Source organism: Bemisia tabaci, chromosome 4 (assembly GCF_918797505.1).
Source record: "Bemisia tabaci chromosome 4, PGI_BMITA_v3".
Lineage (NCBI taxonomy): Eukaryota > Metazoa > Arthropoda > Insecta > Hemiptera > Aleyrodidae > Bemisia > Bemisia tabaci.
The window spans coordinates 47821020-47848128 of NC_092796.1; the positions used below are offsets into that span (position 1 = coordinate 47821020).

Here is a 27109-nt window from a genome sequence, read left to right on the forward strand (position 1 = left end):
ACTGATGGCCGTGAACCGATCGACACCAATTCAACCGACAAATTATTAAAATACCGGCGTCGATTCGATCGATTCACGAGTTTTTCGATCAATTCGGGTTTTTACTTTTCGATCAAACCCATACCCTTTGCTTCGTCGAATCCATACCTTACGTTTCAAAAGGGTTCATTGATTTCAAAAAAATTCAAAAGAATTTGTTGGGTTGTAAGTGATATTTTTATCGAACAATATCGACAATAATTCCAACAAAATTTACATAAACTTCAAAATCATAGTTGAAAACGTGCTGACGCCGCAAGTTTGAATAATCGCATCAAACACGGCACGGCCAGCGCGAGGCTGGGCAGCGCATACGGCGCGAAACACTTGGTAGCGCCTTACAGGACCGCAGGATACTTCATGCAATACGCGTAGAGCAAGCCGCGCGGAACCCGCACATGCATAGCGCCTTACAAGCCTGCAAGATACTTCAAGCATTGCGTGTATACCACGGTGCGCGCTCAAGTTTTTGAAGAGTCGTATTTTCTTGGTGTCGAACCTACCCCGGTGAACAAAATTTCCGAACAGTGCACACCACGACCCTGCATTCCCAAGATCAAAGGATTGTAGAGATTTGTAATCCTGTATGATCTGGTGAAAATATAATTTCCCCGGCCGCTTCGATGAGCCAGTCCCCTTCTGATCTTAATTCAGGGATTCAGAATTGCGGACGATTTATTTTTTTTTGGACGAAAATAATAAAGAAAGTAGTATAAACAAAAATATCGGGTCGTTTTCTTTGATTTTCTTAGACATCAGTTTGGCACTTCTAATTCTTTGCCTGGTTGTTAAGATTAATTGAAGGAAAAATATGAATCTTAATTGAATCGATTCAGAAACTCAAACCACGTAAAATTAATGTGGGTTTGAAAAAGAGAGAAAAAATGACGAAAAAAAATAATAAAAAAAACAACGTATCCACGAAAAAATGGATCCTCCTTGGACGGTTATAATTTCCTGACTACAACCAATGATTGGACTGTAAAAATTTTAAAACATCCTACCATGAGGCAGAACTTCTAAATTGTAACTTATTTCTTTCTACAATAAGCTAACCATTTTTAAACTTAAAAAAAAAAAAAAAAAAAAAAAAAAAAAAAAAAAAACACAGCACGAAACCCATTGAAAGTATAGAAACAGGGGAGGCTGTACACTCTGCATCGAAAGTAACTCAAAAGCGAGCCTACATATGAATACGTAAGGCACGCTAAAAATGAAATTTTATAAACTAGTTCAAATGATTTGGGATTTTTCCCTTTACATTCATTTTTATTTACACTACGCAATTCACTTAAAAATTCAATAAAAATTCAATAAAAATCAAATGTTTCATCGAAGAAAGGAAGATGAGATAACATTTTAGGGTTATGACATGAATTCCCCTTTGTAAATTAAATCAAATTCTCGTTGCAACTGATGTCAGTGATGCTCGTGTAATCCACTAGAACGGGTCGTCAACTTACCTCCACTTTCTACGCATACTCGCCGGTTTGTTAAAAGCTGTCTAATGTTTCTCACCGATCTGCGTACAAGAAAATTGTATTCAAAGCAGTATGACAACTTAGTTTTGCGACGGCACATTGAATTATAAGAGGGAAAAAATCAGCAAAACTAACAAGTCGAGAATAATGACCGCAGTGACGTGGCGTGCTTTGCGATGTATCGATCGATCTGCCATTTAAATCTATGGAAAAGGATCAATAATCAGGGTGTTCGCAGCGAACACCTTAATAATCGATTCTTTGCCATAATTTCAAATGGGGAAATATCGATAATCGATCATTCATGGCTCCGCTGAATGACCGGCGGCAAAGAAACGCGGCAATAGATTGGCGCTGATTGACTGATTAACGATCTCTTATTATTACGAGACTGGAAGCTGATTGTTACCACCTCGCATTACACTAGCAGTACTGCCGTGCTACGGAAAAATGCCGTATGAACATTCGAGAGTTGCTAAATTTTCCTCGATAAATCATGTATTTTTGACAACATTCATGCATATTTTTCCTCGAAATTATCAGATATTTTGGAGTAAATTGCGTACAAAATTGTCTGAAACTTTGAAGAGAGGTACTTAATATTTTCCAAGTAAATTCGGTTTTTATCGGAGGAAACTTGGCAACGTCTGATGGCTCATACGGCGTTCTTCCTTACCATGGCTGTGTAGATATGGTACTGCTTTGAATCGTTAGTCGTCCTCTTGTGTGTAATTCGCCCATTTTTACGTATCAAGTCTAAATCTTAGATAGACGGTGAAACTCCCGGGCCATCTATCTCGGTTTCAAACATTACAGAAATTCTGTCATCGTTTATTTTTACATGGCAACCACTCAACGTCACTTCTTAAAAAAGAACTTCTGTGATTTTTCTTCGCCATGCAAAGGAAATTATGTGAAAACCTCAAGGAATGATGTTGGTTTGTTCTTTTTAAAAAAATGATCGGAAGATTTTGAACACCACAAACGTGGTGTGAAGTTTCACCGATAATATTCTGACTATCATGTCGATGGTCAACCCCTCGACCATTGAGATTACCTTTAATGCCACGTTTGAATGCGTGCATGACGAGGACGAGGTATGGAGCGATTTTTCGGCAAACTTGTAGGGCATACTTTCAAACAAAGCCTACAGCACTATTTGATGCACTGCACGATTAAAAATCTCCTTGTCAGTCAAAAGGGCTTGATTGAACGACAAAATTCATAGTTAAATCGACAAAAACCGCATTGGTTACTCGAGACGTTCGGGCATGAAAAAAGTGTCCTGCTGAAGGAATGCGGACACTCTTATTTCTATATTAACGCTAAAGTCATGATATTCATGAAAATTGAAAGATTTGGTTACACTGGGGAAAAAAACTCATTGGATCTAGAGTCCAGACTCTTGAAAACATTCACAAGAAAAAGGACTCTTGATTCAATCAGATTTAAGCTTAAATCAAAAGGAAATCCGCTCAAATTAAGAGGCTTGGTCCTTGATTTAAGCTTAAATCTGATTGAATCAAGAGTATTTTTTCTTTTCGATGTTTTTAAGAGTCTGCACTCTAGATCCAATGTGTTTATTTTCCAGTGTAAGTTAATTCTCTCAAAACATCATCTCTAAAGTTACTGATATCTTCTGTAGCAAAGCAGACTATTTGACTCTGGTAGTATCCAGGCCTGCTCGTAACGTCAAAAGTGAAACAGAATGAAACCGCACCTCGTCCCGCGAGGATCGAATCGATGAGCTGGGTGCCCCGTGGCAGCATCCTTGCTTTCATTTCACGCCAGGAGCTCCCCCTCCCCCACCCTACTCCACCTTACTAACCGGTAAATCCTTTTCGGCGGCAGTGTAATCACAAGGTCGTGGGTTCAAAGCTGAGTAATTCGTGATGAATCGCACCGGTGAGTCGGAAATAGATCGAGAAGGAGCTCGGCTTCGACTTAAGGGGCATTTTGATTGACGCCATCGGGCGAGGACCCAGTGTTCGCTACAGCCACGTTGCCAAAAAAAAGAGAAAATAATATGGATACATCGGGAATTTGCGTTCTATTCGAACATTTAGGATGTTGAAAAACTGCAACAGCGCCCAAATGCTGATTAACTACACCAACGGTTGAATTCGAACCTCAGGCCTTAAAATTTATACCCTCGGATGTGAGCAAAGCAGGTTGTGCAGGAGGTTAATCAGCATTCAGAAGTTGTTACATTTTTATTTTCTTCTTTTTACACCCAGTATCTTTACATGGTTGCGGAAACAGTTTAGAATCAAGGCACTTCCTGATCCAAATATGCACGACTTGGATTTAAAAAAAAATTCTCTTCAAGATACAATTTTCACGGGGGGTCACACGCGCCTTTAACTCTCTACATCGCCTCAAGTTTGAAACAGTAGACATTGCCTCTCATGTTATTCTACATATATGTATTGAGAGCATATTTTCCCCGATAAAGCTCTGAAAAACATCGGAATCCTTATGCTTCTTCTGTGAATCTCGATGAGTCGTTTTGCTGGTGACGGAATCCTGTTTTGGTTATTAATTCTCGAGATGTGGACAGTAATATCATAATTAGTCCAAACGCCATGCTATATAATTAATTATGCTTCAAATCCCAATGAGAATATTATCCTATGGGAATAATGGTTTTTATGTCACCGACCGTGAATGAACATGCTACGGCCTCCTCCACATTGAATTCATGTAACCAAAGTTTGCTGGAGAAACCGAACTTCGGTGAAGAATGATTCCTGATATGGCTGATGAAAACTTCGGTTACATGCACTGCTGAAGTATATGACGTCATCGCATTTCTCGAAGGGCGCAAAAACTAGACATGAAAATCTAACGTCAGAATAGATCCTATTAGTTTTCGTCATAATATAAAATGACCACCAAGGTACACCGAAAAAAGTGGTTTATTTGAGAAACAAGAAATTGAGCTTCCTGTACACGGCCATAGTCTGAGCACCACGAGCTTTGAACCTGGCAACCGCGTTCTGGATTCGTCATTCCGTCGGCGTCTGTGTCTGTACAGCCAGCACCTTTCGTCGACGAGTGATCAGCTGATTTCACGCCCCGCATGACCTGGTCAATGGCTAATCTGTTCTCTCGTTCAGCTCCCCGTAAATCCTTCCAATCAGTAATAGTAAGGAGTGATTTCCTCCCCCGCTGCACGCTCAAATCGAGCTACTTTCACTCGAAAAAATTTTCGGCCCGTGAAGAATCTATCGAATCATTATTTTGAACTTTCTACGTCCGTTTTGGGTCGTTAAAACCTAAATGTAACCAATAGACTTGAAAATCGGTTGGTATGCGGCGCCGTTGCGCATATATCAGGGTATTAATACGAAAAAATACTAAAATTCATTCAGAAACCAGCGCCGCATGTTTTACAATTAATTATACATAGATATCACCAGTATTTGACGAAATTGTTGGTTTAGAAATAAAAAGGCTATTAAGGCCCTAATTAAAAGGGAAAATCAGCGTCAAATGGTCATTTTTGTGCCCATAAAGGCTATCGAGTGTTCCAGAATAAGTAATCGGAGTAACAGCTTCTAAACTCCAAATTTAAGTTATTTAAACCTAAAATGTATAAATCCCGTATACACTGCCCTTAGAGTGTCATTTTGCAATAAGGAATTGTTTTTTATGGGCTCGTTTTAGAAACAACGTATACATGGAATATTCATTCCCCTATGTGGATAAAAAATATCATGGATGAGCTGGAAATAATGCTTTCCGATTGAAAAATGTTGCGCAACTTTTCTACCCGTGCGTTAAAGTCTTCACTGTTAACTCTGTTCACACTTGGACAATGTTTATTCAGTGCATACGTGTGATGATTAATCTTACCCTCATCCTGTGCTCCGAGATCGGATCTTCGCAAATCTTTACAAACGCTTGCCTGTTAGAAAATTTGAATTTTTCAAAACTTAATTTGCAACTTACCTCTTGAAATTTGAAAAAAACACTATGCTTTGTCTGTTAATTTTCCTTTAACATTTTTGTTTTCAGGCTTATTTTGTCTGCTTCTGGTATCCATCCCCTGTCATGCTGCAAGGAGACAACATCGGGTAAGGAATCATTTATATTAAGTTCTTGTAAAAAATGTAATTACACTATTAGGTGCGCTCATTTCGTCGCTTCTCTGACGTAAGGGCTTATCTCAGTTTCCACATGAGCCCCGGAACGCATGGAGCTGTACGGAAAATAGGGCTCACGTGGAAATTAAGATACGCCCTTATGTCAGAGGAGCGACGATTTAGGAAGAGAAGAAGTAGTAGATGCATAGAAGGAGAAAAAAGCCCGAAAAATATCTGATTGTCAATTTGGCTGAGGGCCTGTTCACTTTGAAGCCAAAGTCTCTAGGCTTTGATGTCAGAAACAAGAAAGTCAAAACCTAACCCTTGTCCCTTAGTTTTTTTCAGCTTTTTTTCTGACAATTTGTTTTTTGTTTTCCCCCCTCCAAAACAAAAATACCCAACAGACTTTTGCATACTTACAAGTTTACTAAATATGTGTACGCCAAAGTATAAAATTAAAGTAGTTTGATTGATTCCATCGACTTTCCATTCATGCTACGAGAAGTAGGACTGACTCCGGATTATCCGAAGTTATTCCGTCATCCGAACTGGCCGATCGCCACATTAGTTCGGATACTCCTAGGTTTACTGTATTTGGATCTCTGAAGGTATTAGGTTACACCTGGTAGCTTTTCAAAGTATGAGTGAATGCTATATGGATTGCATTTTGCAAAAAGGAACCACTAGCATTGCAATGTTGCTAAGATTGTGCAACCTCTTTTGTCTTGGAGGAAAAACCCGATTATCCATTAATAGTTTCTATTTTACTCGCTAAAAACTGTAAATTTAAGACAGAAATTACCATCTGAATTTCATAGTTTTTCACGATTTCCGTAATTTTATTGCAAAAGATGAAGGTTGCACAATCTTAGAATCATTGCAATGCTAGTGGTTCCTTTTTGCAAAATGCAATCCATATATTATCTGCATGGGTAAGTGTTTCCCCTCTATAGCTTCCCGGGGAAGTAGATATAAGTTGAAAATTTCCCAGAAAAGCTTTCGTTTCCGGGAACGGAAAAATCCCCTATTAAATCCCAGGACCTATCATGCCTGTCGACACCTCACAACGGAGCAGAGATGAAAAGAGAAAACAATGGCGCGGGGGGCTTTTTCAATTACTTCATTCGCGTGACTGTGTGCAGTTTTGCTGAAATGACGCGACGCGTTATGCGTGACTCGGCCATTTTTCCGCTTGCGGCTTCGTCGTCGCTTCGTGCGTCGGCGCGAAGAGTGTCGTTGCGACCCGAAGCCGCAACTCGCACGATAGGAAGTGCATTTGTTTGCAGAGAGACGCGGTGTTTTACGCCGATCGGACGCCGCTCATTTCATCCGGGTGCTCATTGGATGGGCTCCAGCGTTGGGTAACGCCAGGAAAACGGGCCGTTGTCTCCCCGCAGTCAAGAGTTATGGGCGCCTGTAGTCCAAGCGAGGGAGGTTATGTTCTGTGCTTCATTATATGTAGAACGTGTTGACACTGCAAGTTCAGCCGCCGCACGGTGGATCGATTCCATGATAGAGGTCGGACATGAAATTGTTGACCAAAACTGCGAATTTTGGTGTTTATTCCGTCACATTTTACATTTCAAGGGGTGCTTTGAGTAGATAATTTTATGAGGAAACCATTGGAACCACTTTTAGAACCCTGAAGTTTTGTATAAACGGAGTTATAAGCGTTTAAAGTTTCCAAATTCTGTCCGACCTCCCCTATTGACTCGATCCACTGTGCGCCGGTGCGGCGGAACAAAGGGAGGGTAGAGACTTGTGACTCGATCCCTTAACGAGGACGATGTTGATTTGTGCGTGTCACATTCGCGGTTCAAGGGGTTAAGTCATAGAGGGTCAATAAGTATAACAATAAATTAAAGTCATTGGGTCAAGTTGTCGGAATACCCGAGTGCCAACTTTCTTCGTCTGACATTAGAAGATGTGTATCTTTCCACTGATTAATACCAGGAATAATGTCGTCCCTTTTGTTCTTTACTTATACAAGTCTGTGGAATCTCGAAAATTTCCGATGTGAGATCTCAAGTGAGAAATTAGCTTTTATAGAGCCAGTCCGCCCTTTGAACAGGGTACATGGCTCAATTCGTGTCAGTGCCAAAGAACACAACGTTGAAATGTAGATAACAATGCTTGGATGCAACTATTCTTCCTCAGTGAGCCAAGTTGCATCCGCGGAAACATGAAGGCGTTCCACAGCTATACGGAGACTTTAACGAAAGAGTAGGAACATAGTTTGTGATAAATTAGAGAAACTCATCAATTTAGTTAGATGCACCTATTCTTCCTCAGCGACCAGCCAAGTTGCATTGCAATTCTGAGGGCATTTCACTGTTACGCGGGGACTTTAACGAATGCGTAGAAACATGATTCATGAAAAATTAGATAAAATTAAATCCTCGATCTAGTCCGATCCTATCATGAACGAACACCATGTCAGTTTCAGCAGAAATACGAACTTGAGTCGCCTCCCCCTCACTCCCGGCCCACGGCGACTTCCAAAATGGCGAGCAAGTTCGTCACAGCATCTTGTTTCAGAAAGTCACGTGGAATCACCGGATTAGTCCAATACTCGGGTAACATGGAATCGCCTAATACAAGTCGCAAATCGGTTTCGTTTTCGTTTGAAACCGGTTCCGGACACAGTGTGACTATTCGCGGGGCGACCGGGGGGACGACGCGAGCTTGGGGCACGTTTAGTCGCCTCAACACCTACTGATACTGATAATCGCCGGTAACGACCTCTGCCGGCATTGCCACTTTTCGTCACCAAATGTACAACACATATTGATCTGGTGAATGTGTAAATATTGAAATTAGAACACTGGAAAAAAAAAACACATTGGATTCACAGTTAAGACTCTTGAAAACATTGATAAGAAGAAATACTCTTCATTCAATCGGATTTTTGCTTGAATCAAAACGAAATCCGCTTAAATTAAGAGGCTTTGTTCTTGATTTAAGTTAGATTCTGATTGAATCAAGATTACTTTTTCTTGTCAATGTTTTTAAGAGTCTGGACTCTAGATCCAATGTGGTTTTTTTCCCCAGTGAATTCCTTTAGAAGGGAGTTGAGTTGAATGAGAGGCAGTAACTTAAGCGAGTTGAGACATACAGTAGTTTCAAGCAGCAGGGCCGCAACTAACATATTTTGAGGTAATCGAGTCGTTTGCGCTCTAAATATGCTCGGTAAGGAATGGCTCTACATGCTTGAACAAGTCGGTGATGATACCTAACACTAAAAGCGAGATGCAAAACTTTAAAATAGCGAATTCAATTGAAGGCTCACAAAGTGATTATGTCTATTTTTTCACCTCCTTAGTGAGTAGCCAAGTTGCATATGCGGAGACATGAAGGCGTTCCACAGCTACGCGGAGACTTTAACGAAAAAGTAGAAACATAATTCGTAAAATTAGAAAAACTTTTGCGAATTGTAAGGATTTGACTTGGAATTTATTCATTGTTAACTTTCAATTAATCGGTAGTAAATAAACGATTAAACAGTTAATTGGTAGTGAACACATTGCAATGTGTGCAACCGAGAAAAGAAACACAGTTGTTCTACCGTTACAACGGTAGTAATGTCACACGGGATTCCATGGTAGTAAAACCGTGGTATTTGATTCTTGTAACAATGAGCACGGTGATGATCGTGTTCACCGCAATATTACTGTGGGCACAGACATACTATTATGAGCATGGCTATTCTACTGTGCTCATCAATAATATTACCAAAATCCACGGTTCTACTACCGTGGAATCCCGTGGAACATTATTACCGTGGTAACCGTCGAATAACCGTGTTTTTTTTCTCTCTCTGTGCGGTAGTGAACTCATTAGTGAGTAGCCAAGTTGCGTATACGGAGACGTGAAGGCGTTCCAAAGCTACTCGGAGACTAACGAAAGAGTAGAAAGGTAATTCGTAAAATTATACAAAGTTTTGCCGATTCATAGAAATTTCCTTGGGATTTCATTAATTGTTAACCTTTAATTAATCGGTAGTATGAATTAGCGATTGAGCAATTGATTGAGATTTAAACAATTGATCTAATTAACTAACTACTAATAATCAACTATACTACTACTACTAACTATCAACTAATTAATCGAAATTTCAAGAATCGATTATTTAATCGAATCGAAAGACATTCAATCCATCGATCTACTAATTGGCGATCGAAAAATTCTAGAGTGGAAATTTGAAGTGGAGCTCATGTGGCAAGGTTGTACTTGGGAGCCGGGGCGCCGGGTTGGACGCCAGGGCGGACACTGGGCACTGCAGCATGTGACCGCATCTTCGTCGCAGCGCGTAACAGGTTCCGATTCCGATACATCGCCCTCCGCTCCGCGCCCCGCCGCCGTCGTCGCCACCACGCTGACCCTCAACAGAATTCAATTTATGAGATTTATGCTGCCTCTCACCTCTAGTCCACACTGCGCCGCGCCGTTGCAGCTTCGTAAAATCACACCATCGCCATTGTCCCCGCCCAACTTAGTTCTTGCAGACAGCGAGAATCGACCAGTGGACAGGGTAGATTATTGTAGTCTAGCTCCGGGAGCACGTGGTAAGGAAAAGTAACCGTTTTGCGGTAATATGGGAGGCTGTGTCCCACCTTCCCCGGGCGCCATTTGACAACTCGCCGGTAAAGCTCTCTTCTCGGCCTCTCTTCTCGGGAGAAAGGCTGCCGAAAAAGATTCTTGATCGGGTTCCTCCTGGGAGGAGACGAAAAGGACGCCCAGTGAAAGGGTGGTGATAGGAGGTTTTAGAGGAAATGGGAGAGTGCCAACTCCCTGAAGGGCTTTTGGAGGATAGGGTGATTTGACGGCTGGGTGTTGCAGAGTCCAGAGTCCAATCTAGAGTCCAGACTCTTGAAAACATTGACAAGAAAAAGGACTCTTGATTCAATCAGATTTAAGCTTAAATCAAAAGGAAATCCGCTCAAATTAAGAGGCTTGGTTCTTGATTCAAGCAAAATTCCGATTGAATCAAGAGTATTTTTTATTGTCGATGTTTTTAAGAGTCTGGACTCTAGATCCAATGTGTTTTTTTCCAGTGTGCGTTAACATGGCAACTAGGGGTCCGTTTTTGTAATTAGGCGCGCAGGAGGTCGGTTCAATTTATTTACCCGCGATTTTCGAGAGTCTCCGACGCAAGCCTCCACGACTTCGCGCACGCGGACCGGACTAATCTCATTGATAAGGAAGCCAAACAATAGTCTGGTGAGGGATCCGCATGGCAAGCGGCCGGATATTAATTTTCAGTGACCTCTAACCCGAACTCGACGAACGGGGACGAACGGGGACCACTCGGTGGGCCGGCCGCGGCACAACCGGCTCCGGAAGTTCAGCGGCGACCGCAGCTGGGTCGCCTGATCTTTGCCTCCCCTTACGAATCTCAACGTCGCCATGTTTACGTTACTTCATCATCAGAGAATCCTTGTGTAAAATAGTCTTTGTCATAGCATTGTAAAACAGTGGGAAAGCTCTAATAGTAGGTATTAGAGAGGCGCTCAGTAGTTAGATTTTTTTGGGGGAAAGTACGATACACAAAGCACAAAGACAGGATTGAAAAAAAGGACGCGGCTCAAAAGCTGCCCTTTTATGGTAACGATGACGAAACAGCTGTGTCATATGGAGGCGAATTTTAACAGGTTCAGAAAAAGTCATTACCGGTGGCAAAAAGTTCTGATGAAAAGAAATCAGTAACTGGACTTTCAGGCATAGTAATAAAATAATTATAAACTTCCTAGTGAAGAAAATTTTGAGAATTTTATTTATTTCATCGGCTAATTTATGTTTAATAACATTATAGGGGGTATTATTAGCTAGTAAAAAAAATTCTGAGGAACTCATCGGCCATGTTTTGTAGAGTTAATGAGCCATTCAATCGCTTGAGCGCCCTACCATAGGAGAACTCAAGTGGCAAAACGAAAACAAGAAGACTTATTTTCTGTACAAATTAAACTTTTTCGAAAACTGATTATAGTTAAATGACTTACTTTTTTATTATTCTTTACGCACAATGGCCATTTCGGGCAGGCTGCCCATGTTCAGGTGACTCCCTGGTCTCATCAGGTGGTCATCAACTATGATCGGTTTTTGAAAAAGTTTAGTTTGTACAGAAAATAAGTGTTCATAGTGCCGATAAAATGTTAAAAATTGTGCAGTATGCTACAACATAGTGAAAACAAGAAGCGCTCACCTGTCGGCTGAGCGCTTAATAAGGGTCCGTCCAAAATATGATTTTCACAATGAAGCGCGTTCTTAAGTCAGCATCTAATCAAAGTACATGTTGACGTTGCTAGTCAGAGTTTGAGGGGCTTGGAGGACAAGGGCCATAGGTGCAGTTTTTGCTATTTTGAGGGATACGACTTTGAAGTTTCGAAATTACATGGATCCTTACGGCGGCGTAAAGAAAGTTCAAATTGACTTTTTGATTATTGAAAATTGGAATTTGGGAGAGAGCTTTTCACAGAATATGCATTAAGACTAGTTTTACTTGAAATCATTAATATCTCAAATTCTTTCAAAAATTGTCCCTATGCGCCTTGTTCTCCAAGCCCCTTATTTCACAAGCCGTGTGGGTCAAGTTAGTTGTTTAAAGTAAATTGATGTAGATGAGGGCTGAGAGCAAATTTTTGTTGAATTTTTGTTGTAAGGAAACTCGCGCTTTCAATACTGATCGATTTTTTCAAATACATTTTTAAGCAGGACGCGATCCAGTTTATTTGATTTTTTACATTTCATACTCGATGGAAACTAGTATCCCTTCCCGAATTTATCCGAAAACTTTTCATTTTGTGAATCGCACTCTCCGCAAAATTATGGAATTAAATCATGTAGTAAAATATTAATAATCAGATACTATAAATAAAGTTAATCGATAATAGTCAATTATTAATAAAAATGCTCACATATCAATAAGCTCATCTGTTTTCCGAACAGTCTCTACCTATATGAAAAGAGTCCGATAATCATCTATGTTTTCCGACTCACGGTTCAGAGCTCTTGGCGATGCAATTTCAAAGCGCCTTCATTCAACGTAGAAACTTCCGGCGTAGCATATTCAATCATTTGAGACGGGCGGCAAGTCTTACGGAAGCTAGAGAGTCCAATCGTTTCATTTAATCGTTTCATTCGTACTTTTCTCTCGTTTCATTATACAATAATGTTAGGTAAAAATTAATTAATGTTTTAAAGTAAAGTAGTCCTCAACCTGCGTAACAGTTCGATTCGATCTCACAAATAACACTTAATAAATATCAAACTTGCAAATGTCTAACAATAGTTTTGTTCATTTGATGAAGTTTTGGGATCCTTAATCATTAATGCCGAACGTAAAAGAAAGCTTATGATAAATAATAACATCAAAGAGTAGACTTTTAATTTTGAGTCAGTTGACACTTCCAATTGCTTCACGCCAATATCTTTTAGCATTCCGAGCGATTTTTGGAATCAATAAGAGCCATTATCTCTATTTTGTTTCCTCATTATCAGATACGTTGGTGAACTTGGTGACCTACGTCAGCTATTAATTATTAAAACATATCGCGAATAGAAACACATTTTTAGTCATTTACGAGTACATACCTATATTTGTCTCCTAGGAAAGATTTCAAAAACTTAACATAGCTCATAGATTAATATTACCAAATTGGAGAAATTACACAGCCAAAAAAAAATTATAATATTTCCTGCAATATTAACGTTTTGAAATAAAAGCAAGTGAAATACCAAGTTTTTTTTTAAAACAAAATTCCAGTTATAAAAAAGTTTACCTTTTAAAAAGAAATTGGTCTTTGGAAAATAATGATTGACAATTTTCTACTTTGAACACCGCGATTCTATGTCTCCGCAGAACTTATGAGTTAACTCACATCTTTCTAAAAATTAAACGGTGGCTACTTACAATATTCGTGCAAATGTTTTCTTGTATTGATTTCATAGGTCCTTAGCGTCCATTCCGCGTAAAGATAAGAGCTATTTTTGGTCAGAAGCGTCACGCTTTTTTTACCAGATAAAAACAAGCGGGACGATTTTTTCACAGCTTTCAGTTTTATGCAATAGGTCCAGAGGGACGTAAGTGGGACAGAGGAAAAAAGAGCTCGGAAAGTGACTATTTGAAAAGAAACGGATGACCAATGGGTCAGCGGGTCAAGCGGGTCCGAGCCGAGCTGGATATACTAACACTCAATCAGCGGACAACGAAATAGGTGTTTCGCTCGCCAGGTGCCTCCTTTTTCCAGCAAAGCAGTGGCTCCGACTTCAAACCGTTTCAGATAAACGAAAGTCACTCGGAGTGATTACATTACGTGGTTCCCAGAAGGAGAAAACCACACCCCGAACTGTCCGCAAGAACAATTCAGGAAGTGTAACAATACCTATTTGTTATACTCCGAATTCGCAGTTTCGATTTTCGACCAATCGAGGTACTTTGATTTCGGACTTTAGTAATTTTCATTTACAAGGATGGTTGGGGGTAAATTACACCACAGATAGATTCCTTCTGCAGAATATAATTCACAAAGCACTTGAGGGTTTTTTAAGAATAACGTTGGGACATTGGGCTTTATGTCTGATATTTTTACTCGACCTTAAACCAGTGTCAGATATCCTCTTCCTCTCCCACTATCAGAAAAAGGGATTTATCTGCCAGTCCTTGGCCCCCTGCCGCTTAAATACGCGTACTTGACTGAGCGGTATTACGTCAAAGAAGTCGTTTTACGTGAGATTTTTGTAGGAAACCCTCCATTTGCTCAGGGACAAGTAAAGCTTTTTTTTTTAATGTTTACGTCCTTAGTTTATGGTAGCCCTCGGGCAGGAAACCTTGAGCCAGCTTCCAGCCTCCAATCCTAAAATATAATGGACATCCTTTAGGGGAGCCCTTGGGCAGTCTATTCGAAACCAGCGCATAGACTGGAATCCTAAAACATAATCTATCCCGTCGGCTAGCATGCTAGGGCAGAAAGTACTGAGCTAGCTCCCAAACTTTAATCCTAAAATCTGATATATCCCCTCAGCCGTAGCAAGTGCTTCGACTTGAAGCACTGAGCCAATTTTCGTACTGGTATCCAACAATTTGAGCAATTTCTTTAGCAAGATCCTGGGCAAAAAGCCCCAACCCAGCTTTAGACCTCAATCTGAAAAGGAAGTCCATCCCTGGGTAGGAAATATCGAGCCAGTATCCGCATTCTTCAATCCGAAAATGTCAATCTCCTGTCCCTTCGGCAGGCCCCTGCTCAAAAAGCTCGGCGCCACCTTCCAGCTTCCGCCTCCACGAAGTAACCCATCCCTCAAGCTGCGGACTGATTATTGAAATTGATAGACAAAGCGATTGACAAACAAGACATAGAGAGTAAGAAGCGATCATACAAGTGGAAACGGGTGGCTCTTATAGACTAAGGGAGAAAATGATGGACTAATTGGACCACATTTTGCAATTTGGAACTATAATTTCTGGCTCAGTTTAGAAGCAGCGTATGTACCATTATTTTCCCTTTACACATAAGTGTCTTACGGAAGAGCTAGAAATTGTAGTTCCAAATTGCAAAATGTGGTCCAAATATCGGGTCTCTCGTGGGTTGCCGTTAGTTAGTCTATCACCCACGTCCTTTGTCCATTACAACCACCCGCTTCCACCAATAGGATCCCTCCAAATCCCTTTTGTCTTCTTTGTCTATCAATTTCAATAATCGACCCGCAGATACGGATTTCCTTAAAACCTGGAATTTCGATAGACTCATTTTGCATGACGGGTGCTTCATCTGGATGAGGCGCGCGGGGCTTCGGCCTGTCTCGCGGTGACCCAGATCCCTCGTTGGTGGCGGTAGCGGGCGTGACGTAAGAGTTATCGTATCGGACGAGAGTGGTAATTAACACCGGCAAGTGGGATGCTAACCAATTGTTGGTCGGTGAGAATCCGGAAGACTGGAACAATGGTACATCCTCCCGAGCCGGGGCACCGGGCTCCGGGCTCCGGGATTGCGACGCGACGCCACCGCGTCAGCGCCCCGACGCCGACCCGCCACGCGGATTAGAGGGATCAGCGCTGATTTCGATTTCGGTGACGCTTCCCCCCCCCCCCCCCCCCCGGTCCGGCTATCAGATCCTTCGACGGCTACTGGGACATCCACCCCGGGTTGCGCCTAGCAAGGAGCTTCGGTGGAGTTTTTCGATGAGTCGATTAATCGATTTGTCGAATTTTTGGATTTTTGGATGATCAATTGGACGTATTTCTGCCAAACAATGTCATTCAATGGATATGTTGCATGTGTGAGGGATTTGCGATTTGACTGTTGATTCTTATGTAAAAGTTTGCGAGAAACACGATGGTACCACTGGTTTTCTCTAAAATCAACTCCCAAGCTCAAAAAAAGCTCTCAAGTTGAGGCCAAAATGGAGAGGATATCCCACGCTGTCCTGAGAGTTCACCTCTGCATCAAGACGAACTCTCCATGCAAAGATAGGGATCAAATACATTTGCAGGGATGCCGTGTTTTCAGTTTAAGAGTCCCCAAACAAAGTGGTAGCCCTGTCAATATATTTGCTTCCTATCTTTGCATGCTGGAGAGTTCGTCTTGATGTAGAGGTGGACTCTCAGGACAGCGTGGGACATCTCCTCCATTTTGACCCCAAATTGAGAGCTTTTTTTGAGCTTGGGAGTTGATTTCATTGTCAGAGAAAACCAGTGACACCATCGCGTTTCTCGCGAACTTTTACAGAAGAATCAATAGTCAAATCGCAAATTTCTCACACATGCAACACCTCCATTTCTGACATGAACGTATCTGAAATTTGCCCACAAAATTTTTCTGCTTTTGCATGAAATCAGAAAAAACACGTGAAATTTTCAGTTATAAATGCCCAAAATTCCTCTGGTAGAAATGCAATTTGCAAGGTGAAATACGTTGAAACCACGTAACGTTCTTCCGTAAGGAGAACGACGAAGTTATACTACCTAGTTGTCTCAATACCGCGACTATACCATGAGGATCTAGATAAAGGTCTACCCTCCGTGTAGTCACCAACAAATCCAGCGGACGTGTGTCAGGGGAATGTATACCGGCTTCATTACAGCGCCGCTGAATCCGTCCATTACTACCCATTACCGCTCAGCACGCCACACACAGGATTTTACGGCGTTCATTACTATCGTTTAACACGTGTCGCCGTCCATTTACGGCGCGGATTATCTCCGATAGTTTAAAGTTTTGTCGCCCCCAAACAGACACTCAACGCGAAGGAAGCCTCAGTATCTGCCTGTAGTTTTACAGCCCGGCTAGATGCGAAGAGCGTTGCCAATCTCTCTATTCTTTCGAACAAGTTACCCTGAAAATGGTCTGTTTCTCTATCAAGCTTGCTATAGCTCTCCACTTGATGACGTTGCTGAACCCACGATTTTGATCGCGACTACCTGGTGGGAAGGGGGTCATAATGAAAACTAATCAGCGTTGTGTTCCGCGTGGCTCATGCTTTAAAGAGGGTATCGATATAATTTTTAAAAACTGATAAAGATCCACCACATCGTTATTTTGGTCCGGGAGAGGAGTGTTGACTACTCTAACGTGTAGACTATTTTAGTCTCATGTTATTGAAGTTATTTCGTAGATAGCGCCTTGAAGTCCCTAGCGTCACTTTCAGCGCCGTAACTGAGGTAATCCACGGAACAGACATCCTTCCATTGCTGAAAATTTTCCCTGCGAAAAGGCTATCTCTCTTCGTTTTGTCGAGTTCTTTTAAATTTGTGAGGTGCGGAGTGCCTTTTTTCTCGTTGGCCTTTCCTACCGAGAATTTTCTTAGTTCCTTTGACTCTCATAAGTGTTCGCTTCTTTTTAAACTTGAATTGGAACACACCCTCGAGTTAGGTTAAGTTTTTGACCCTCTTTTTTCACAAGATTTTACTGTAGGGTTTTAAGAATACTAGACCGAAAATTTCACTCCTCCCTCGATTAATTTTTGCGTTACCATCTTTCTGAACAAACGCGGAGGAAAAGTAATCGTTGCTCATGTGGTCATGGTAAATTTGTATCAGAAATACTTATTTCTCACTTTTAAAGCTGGATTTGGAATCGTTTATGTTTTCATCGTGTTTTACATGAACTTTTCAAGAGAAAACATACACCCTTAAGGTGATTCGACGGACGCCATTTTTTGTGTCAGAGCGACGTGCGATATATCGCATTGATTTTTTCCATAATGTCAGCTACTTGTCATTTTTTTCGAATTTGAGATCGCACCTCAGTTGTCATGAGACTAATGAATTCATGTATCAAATTTGACAAAGAAATCCAACATAATAAAGACAGAGCTCCTTTCTCCTTTTGAATCATCTTTTTAAATTGTCATTGGTGAATATTTGGTTTTATTTTTATCCTGAAAATATTCGATGTACAATATACCTTATATATTTATAGTACTTTTTTTTCTTTTTTAAATTTTTTCTTTACGAAATTATTACTTCATTTTGAAAAAAATTATATTTTTAAAACGTGACAAATATTTGTAAAACCTTTTCCAAGCGACATTAATCTCAGTGAGCCGCAGTTGTGCCGACAGAAACTGGAAAAATGAATAAAAGAGGGGAAAAAACCACGAAGCACGCAATCTTTAGTTTTAACCCATTTGCACATCGATCAATTAGAGTAAAATACGTGAAATTTTGAGCGTTTGGTTGTGCGTACACCTCGCTGCAGCACGATAAAAGCACAAAATGTAAAAGTAAAAATTAAAGCGTTTTGGAAATCATTAAATTTGACACGGAACCACCAATATTTAAAAAACACACATTATATTATTATTCTCCTTTGATAAATTGATACATATTTTTTCCCCATCAATTTAAATGAGAATAATCAATGCAGAGTGTGCAAACGTTTCAAAATCATGAGTTAAAAAACGCTGACTATGCGAGTATAAATGTTAAAGCCTAACAGAGCTAAGCTGCGCGGCGTGCACTGCTGCCAGCGCGAGAGGCTCACTGGCGCCTACAAACCTAAGTGGATACTTCACGCATTGCACAATGCTTGAGGTATCCACTTAGGTTTGTAGGCGCCAATGCGCGTTCCGCGCTGACCGCCCGCCCGCCGTGCGGTGGCGCCTAAAGCAACTATTTCACAACAGAGGTGTTGCACCGTACCTATTATACGAAATTAAACGTATTAAGAATGACAGGCATCCTCTAAAAGTACAGATCTTTTTTCGCAAAATAAATCAAGATACTTATCGTACACAGGAAAAATCTAAGAGCCTTTAGCTGAGGCAAATACAGAGGTTTATCCGGTTCAGGTATAATAAGGTGGAAATTTCTTGAAAGATAATTAAGTCCTGTTACACCAAAGAGGTGTAGAGAATTTTAGTGAATTTTTTCTCATGGAATTGACGCTTCCCCATTTTTACCAAAACTCTCAACTATATATTATTCTCCGTTGGACCAAACAGACAAAACAAAGAAACAAGCAAACCCTCATTCTTCCGAGACATTATACATTTTCATCAAAAAACGTCGTGAGCAATTGTCGTTTGTATTTACAACGTTGTCGTTTTTGTGGGACAATTAACTTTGGGTCTCAACTGGCACGTGGACCAAAACTTCCGTGCCGAAAAAACGCGTGGACGTACATTACTGGAAAAAACAGGTAAGCGGACAAAAAATCGTTGACAAAATGTCCTATAACCCTCTTGTCACTACCATTTTCTTGTGCGGCTTTTTCGTATCCTCCAAGAAGATCCTGATCAAACATCTTTTTGGCAGCCTTCCTCGGTCATACGATTAACATGACCAAACCAGACTAACTGTTTGGTCTTGACGTCAAATATGACGTCATCTTCCGTCGGAAGTACTCGATCATTACGAACTGGACCCTTCTAGAATCTAGAAATCCCTGTAAGCCTCCTGCAGAGATCCACCTGACGCTAAATCCAAAATCCATCTAAATCGGTTATTACTAAACTTAAAATTCCTCGATCCAACATGAATTCGTGCCGCGGCCACTAAATTAGTCCCTTGAGGTGTTCATTTTTGCAGTTGGTTTCCAGAGAGATGTGTGTACACGTGTTCTTTATGTGTTTTGACTCGTCTAGACACGACGCGACTATGGTAGTGCATGAGGACGGTCATTGAGCGAAAGTCTCCTCATTAATCAAGAGCATTCTATTAGCGACACGCGTCGTGACCGTCTTGCTCATCCCAGTTCACCGGAGGTGTCTGAATTCAGAAGAATTCTCTCGTGCACGCTCACTTCGTTTCATTATTCCGGACGGAGGAAGTAATGGTCTATTTGAGGGATGTGCCTTTACCATAATAGTCGGGAAGCATCAAATTAAAATAGGCGTTTACTCGAGGTACCTTTATTGTTTGGAGGGAGCCGAAGAGAGATGATATGTGATATAGAGCGAGGCAAAATTGATTGCATTCAACAGTATTGGGGTAACAAATCGATTTCCGTGTCGCAAAAATCGTGCATTTTCATCTTTATCTATAAAAATAATTGCCTGAAATAGCGAATGTTTTGTTTGTTTTTAACCAATTATTGTTTGTTTTTTTTTTAAAAAAACGGCCCCGATGATTTTATTACACATATTATTTACATTTATTTTACATATTTAAGTTCAAGGAGGAGCTAGAGGATAATAGTTTTAGGTGGTCCTGTGGCACTTTCCGGGACGATTTCATAGTCAAGTGATTAATGAATAAAGTCTAGATTTTAGTGTATTTATTAAGAATTTCCCAGCATCTTGTCCCGCTAAAGTATGTTAGGTACTCGCACACAAAATTTAATCTTCGAATTCCTCGAAATAACTCCTAAAATACCTCTCGAGTGAACATCACAAATCGTTTCATCTTCCGATTTGAAGTATTCACTTCCTTGTCAAATTATAAGCGCAAATACCTGCGGGCTGATTAATAAAATTAATAGACAAAGCCATAGACAAAACAGACAAAGGGCAAATGGAGCGAACCTATTGGTGGAAGTACGTAGTTGCGATGGGCGAAGTACGGAAATAATGGACTAACCAACGGCAACCCACGAGCGGCCCTTTAGTTAGTCTATCATTTTCCCCTTTAGTCTATAGCAACCACCCATATCAACCAATGGGATCGCACCATTTTTCTTTGTCTTCTTTGTCTATCAATTTGTCTAATCTAAATAAAGAACTCGCTGGCGTTTTACAGCGTGATGTGATGCCCAAAAGCTCTAAAGAAATGTCATAAAATCCGGACATAATCTGTTAATCGATCAATATCGGGTCGTTCTCTAAGGTCAGCATTACACGATTAAAGTAGAGCTTCATTTAATTTCTCAGTCAGTTGTGCACAACACTTCATGAAAATTTTTAGATGAGATGTATGATGTGTCCCGAACCCATCCCTCACCTTTAAAGCCCTGGAGAGACGATCAAATTCCGAACCAATTCCGATCAAAGTAGACATGCTGATGACTGATGGTCACCATCTACCATCAAATTTTGACGAGCCGCACTATTTTGTTCAGGCCTGCATAGACGATCAAATTCCCGAAAAAATTCCGATCAAAGTAGCATCAAAGTGTCGGGAATCATCAGTCTGAAACTCAATAATTTGCTTCATTTTAAAATGAAAACTTGTCAGAATTGTTTCCTGTGGCAGGAAATGATGAATGGTGGTGCTCCGGTCTGATCTTACTTTGATCAAAATAGTGCGGCTCGTCAAAATTTGATGATAGATGGTGACCACCAGTCATCAGCATGTCTACTTTGATCGGAATTGGTTGGGAATTTGATCGTCTATGCAGGCCTTTCTAAGTAAGATCAGAATAGAGTGCCACCATTCATCATTTCCTGCCTCAGGAAACATTTCTGCTAAGTATTCATTTTAAAATTAAGCAAATTAATGAGTTTAAGACTGACGACTCCCGACACTTTGATGCTACTTTGATCGGAATTGGTTCGGGAATTTGATCGTTTATCCAGGGCTTTTGATCATGTGATGCTGGCTGAAAGTGCTGCTGATCCCGTTGAATATATTGTCTCGGGTCGGAACCGGCGAATTGGGATGAGGATGGAAACGGAACGGCAAGTTGGCGCGTACGACGGTCGACGGTCGCCGCTGGGACCGGGTGACACAACCGGGGCAGTCGGGGCCCAGGACGAAGAGCCTGAGCCTTGGCCTCGTTGCACTTTGGAGTCACGGCGGGCCCCGGTCCCGGATAATCCATGAGAACTGAAACCGAGCCAGATCCGAGATGTGCGAACTTCGATGTTCGCTCTTTTGTCGGCCCCGGCGTCGTCCTACTTTTGTCACATCCCTCCCCGACGTTTTCCAGCGCCTAAGTCGAAGTCGATTCAACCTACCTTTTATTCTAGAGTACCTATATTGAGAGAGTATGGCCACTGGTGTTACCACCTCTGATTGGCTCAGCCATCTTAGGCTGAATGGAGCCCTTAGGACCCGAAAATGGCGGACGCCATAAATAAATGTAATGCAAAATGACTCCAAAATATAGTTTCCTTTGCTTATCGTAAGGAGAAATTTACCCAAATGCACTATTGCGACATCTTTACATATTTTTAAGGCTAACCGTGTGCAATTTTCGAGAAAAATTATCTTGGATGTAGTAAGGTTGGCAGCAAGTGCGGTTGGTGATAACCGTCAAAAGTTGGCAATGACCCCCCTCCCATCCACAAAAACCAAACTAAGTCTCTCCATGGGGCCCAGTGGCTATACTCCCTCAATATAGGTACTCTATTTTATTCCTCCTCATTGACTGGGAATTTTCTTCGTTGCAAGCAGCACAGCGTGCATTCTTTAACAATTTTCATTCTTTAAGCCCAAATTTTCATATTTTATCACTGTTTTATTCAAATACAAAAACCTGAAGTGATGGCCGGAATATTTCTCCAACTCAAGGTTATAGAACACTTCGTCAACGATCTTTTGTCCGCGCACCTGTTTTTTCCAGTAATTCAAGTCCACGCGTTTTTTCGGCACGGGAGTTTTGGTCCACGTGCCAGTTGAGACCCAAAATTAATTGGCCCACATGTAAATACAAACGACAATTGCTCACGACGTTTTTAGATGAAAATATATAATGTCTTGGAAGAATGAGGGTTTGCTTGTTTTTTTGTTTTGTCTGTTTGGTCCAACAGAGAATAATACATAGTTGAGTTTTGGTAAAAATGGGGGAGCATCAATTCCATGAGACAAAAGTCATTAAAACTCTCTACACCTCTTTGGTGTAACAGGAAGTAATTATCTTTCAAGAAATTCCCACCTTGTTATATCTGAACCGGATAAACCTCTCTATATTTGCCTCAGCTAAAGGCTCTTAGATGTTTCCAGTGTACGCTAAGTATCTTGATTTATTTTGCGAAAAAAGATCTGTACTTTTAGAGGATGCCTGTCATTCTTAATACGTTTAATTTCGTATAATAGGTACGGTGCAACACCTCTGTTGTGAAATAGTTGCTTCAGGCGCCGCCGCACGGCGGGCGTACGGCCGCATTGGCGCCTACAAACCTAAGTGGATACTTCAAGCATTGTGCAATGCCTGAAGTATCCACTTAGGTTTGTAGGCGCCAGTAAGCCTCTCGCGCTGGCAGCACGCCGCTCCGCTCTGTTAGGCTTTAATATTTATACTCGCATAGTCAGCGTTTCTTAACTCATGATTTTGAAATGTTAGCACACTCTGCATTGATTATTCTCATTTAAATTGATGGGAAAAAAATATGTATCAATTTATCAAAGGAGAATAATAATATAATGTGTGTTTTTTAAATATTGGTGGTTCCGTGTCAAATTTAATGATTTCCAAAGCACTTTAATTTTTTCTTTTACATTTAGTGATTTTATTATGCTGCAGCGAGGTGTGCGCGCAACGAAAGCTCAAAATTTGACTATTTGACTCTAAAAGATCGATGCACAAATGGGTTAAAACTAAAGATTGCGTGCTTCTTGGTTTTTTCCCTCTTTTATTCATTTTTGCAGTTTCTGTCGGCACAACTGCGGCTCATCGAGATTAATGTCGCTTGGAAAGGTTTTACAAATATTTGTCACGTTTTAAAAATATAAATGTTTTCAAAATGAAGTAATAATTTTGTAATGAAAAAATAAAAATTAAAAAAAAAAATACGTAAACATATATAAGGTATACCATTCGGTACACATTATAGGTAATGTTTTAAGGATAGAAATTAAACCAAATATTCACCAATGACGATTTAAAATGATGATTCAAAAGGATAAAGTAATAAAATTTCATTTACAAAATGAGCAACCATAACAACACCTCCTTCTCTCTTAATTTCTCATTTCCATATTGTCAATATAATTTTACATACCGACTAAAATATAACGCTTGGATCAAGTCACTGTTGCTTATTTTACGCGTGGGCGTAAACTACTGGACAAAAAGGGGCCGCGGACAAAAAATCGTTGACAAATTATCCTGAAACCCAACTCAGATGTCTAAATAGTGCTAGATTCAAACTTTTATCTAGAAAACAAAAACGAAAAAAATCCACATCTAAAGTGACGTTTATGAATTGAAACTCAAATATGACTTCATACGAAACTAAGAAGGGGAAGAAAGCCAAAGGTTGCAGTAGGGTGCGAGGGAAATATTTTTCTCCACCAGAAAATGAAAGGTTTTTTGCGAAATAAGAGGCGACATTTCTTATATCTTTGACATTAAATTTCAAATCAACCTTTTCGTAACACTTAAAAATTGCTCTCGCTGCGTCTAATTTTCAATATTTTCTCAGCGGTCCTCTTTGGAACTGCGAGAGCCCTCATAAATTACTCTTGGTGGGATATCTATTTATGGTTCCCAGACGCCCTCAATAAGATGCCTCGCCGTATCCTCCTCCTACAAAAATTCCAAGTTCTGCTCGTGCTAAGGTTACTTTAAGCCATAAGTTAATACAATTTCTAGGTTTCCAAAAAATGGAGTAAAAAAACTTGCCTTCTTTTACTACTTTATGTACCGCGCAAGTGGTAATCCCCCACATTTTTGCAGTTGAAGGCCCATTCGTCTCAGTTCCTACTGCGTAGCTAGCACTAGGCAACCGTTGTTTGAGAACATCAAACTTGAGTCGCCTAGCCGGGAATCTATCCCCGTACCTCTTGAACATAGAGGCAATGCTCAGAGTTGCAAAATTTCATGAAAAATGAAATCTTGGAATTTCACGTGAAATATTTCATGAAATTTCAGAAATTTATGAAAGATATTGAAAAATACCGGTTCCTTTTCATGTTTCGCCAAATTTAAAAATTGGGACTTTCTTCCATTTTTGTATGTTTAAGTGCGGGTTGCATACTCTAGCCCCTGAAAAATATGAAATATCTCACAGCCTCGTGAAATTTCATGAAATATTTCACTGAAATTTCCAATCTTTCAATCCTTCTTATGTTCCATGCCACCCTGGCAATGCTACAACCATTCCACTACAGAAGGCCGCCCTTCTTTGGGAGACGACTCTTCCATTGAGAATTTAAGGGTCGTTTTCTACCCTCGCATCGTGTTCTGTAATGATCAAAACAATCTTTCTGTGTGACCATACCCTCGATTTTTACGATTTTGATTTCAGGGAGCTCGGTTGGCGATGCCAACGAAGGATACGCTGCCGCTAGTGGCTGAGGAATTGGGCGCTGCCTCTTTTGTTGAGTCTCTGGACGATGGCGGAGGGGAAGAAGTCGGAAGGGGATGGCGAGACCGAGTCTGGATCCAAACGCGTCATCAGGAAACTCGCCACAGGAACCACCGATGAATTGGACGCCAGCACAGAGCTCCAAGAATATCAAGGTTTGCATCGCTCTCTAACAATATCAGAGAGCTTTCTTATTATAATCAAGTTTTAAAAGTTTTCAAATGAGAGCTCTTCAACTGCACATCTAAACATTCTTTTCAATCACGGTCAAAATCTGAAACTTCAGCAACTTGATTTTTGACGATTTCAGCATGTCAATGATGAAACTTTCAAACCGCGTATGGGTGGTTTCAGATAACTGGAATAGTTTTGTCGCCGTAACAGATTACACATTTTTCGGTTCTTGATTTAAGCTATAGGAATCTGATTGAATCACTCGAGTATTTTTTCGCTTGATCTTCGATGGGTTTTAAGTAGTCTGGACTCTAGATCCAATGTTTTATTGCTCTAATTCTCATTAATTATGTAAATTCCGAAAATGTGCTGTCTGTTACGCGGTAAAAAGTCAGCGTAACAGACAGCACATTTTCGGTCATTTATATATTAAAATTGAAAAATAGAGCGATAAATCTTTGAAAAGCGATATGACATGTAACCCAGTGTATATTAATGCAAACAAATTCGAGTGATTTTCACTACTACTAAAAATATGACCAAAAAATGTATTATCGATTTCGGCGACAAAACTATTCCAGTTATCGTGAAACCCCGTATCTCGGTTCGCAACGTTGCAGATTTCCTGTCATACTTTATTTTGTAAGTAGAAAACTACTCAACGTCAAAATTTAGAAACGTCCGTGAATTTTCTTCTTTTTGTGAAGGAAATACTGAGAACACTTCGAGGAACGATATTGACTTGCTCTCTTTTCAAAGGTAAAACAGGAGCGGAGATTTTGAAAGGCCGCAAACGAGATATACGTGGTTTGGGAGTTTCACCGTCGATATACTATGTTACAAAAGAAATTAAATTATATTTGCATCAACAGTCTACTTGACTCTATTGGTACAGAAAAATTGTCACCATATGCGGAAAGAATTTCCTGAGGACATAGTTACCGGTTGCAGCCGGTAACATGTCCAAAAGTACCGAAGTACATTTTTAAGGTAAAATCGTCATCAACCGTGACTGACCTGGCGTGCAGATTTTATGCCTAATTATGTCGGTTTTGTCCGTCTATCTCCAAATTTTTCAAAAACAAATCAGATTTTATTTGTACAATTCTGTTACAAAACTTAGTACCTAAACGCATCTTCTTACTTCTAAAATTGTAATAATATCCGCACAGTTTCATTTCTTCAGCAAAAAATAACATTACTTTGAAATAATTTTATCTCCTGCTTTTTCAGGGGTGATCGGTCGACCTGGAGTTGACTTTCCTGTATTACAAAGTATACCAATTACGGATTTCAGCTGCCGCAAAGTGAGGAGTTCTGGGTACTATGCTGACTTGTCGACAGATTGTCAGGTATGTTATAAATCTGGCGACGATCCGAGGACAAGGTGTAGTACAAACTATACCTATTTATACTCATCGTGCGTCGACATGCCATTCGTTGTCTCTCTTACGTATCCCTGGTAAAAATTGGCAGTAGAATCTGTGTTCCAAAATACCATAGACCTACAGCTGGCTGTAAGATTTCCAATAGCTTCTATAGCCGGCTACACAATTTCTTATAGCCTTTTATTGCCGATGGCGATTAAGCAACAGCCACGCGATAAAGTGTATGCTAAACGTTACTAATTACGAACGCTAGGACTTAGTGAGTTTTTGGACTACTGCTCTCTTTTTGGGCCGTAGTATCTTGATTTATTTTGCG

At 40.5% G+C, this 27109-nt stretch overlaps 1 protein-coding gene across 1 annotated transcript in view; it reads left to right on the plus strand.

Moving 5' to 3' along the window:
• Positions 1-5491: 5491 nt before the first annotated feature.
• LOC109043724 (chitin-binding domain protein thawb) overlaps positions 5492-27109 on the plus strand; it is a gene marked incomplete at its 5' end in the record, with an annotated part of 28432 nt that continues 6814 nt past the window's right edge. Inside the window, 4 exon segments of the mRNA XM_072299636.1 lie at positions 5492-5599; positions 25172-25297; positions 25299-25386; positions 26639-26757. Coding sequence (XP_072155737.1) covers positions 5492-5599; positions 25172-25297; positions 25299-25386; positions 26639-26757 — 441 coding nt within the window.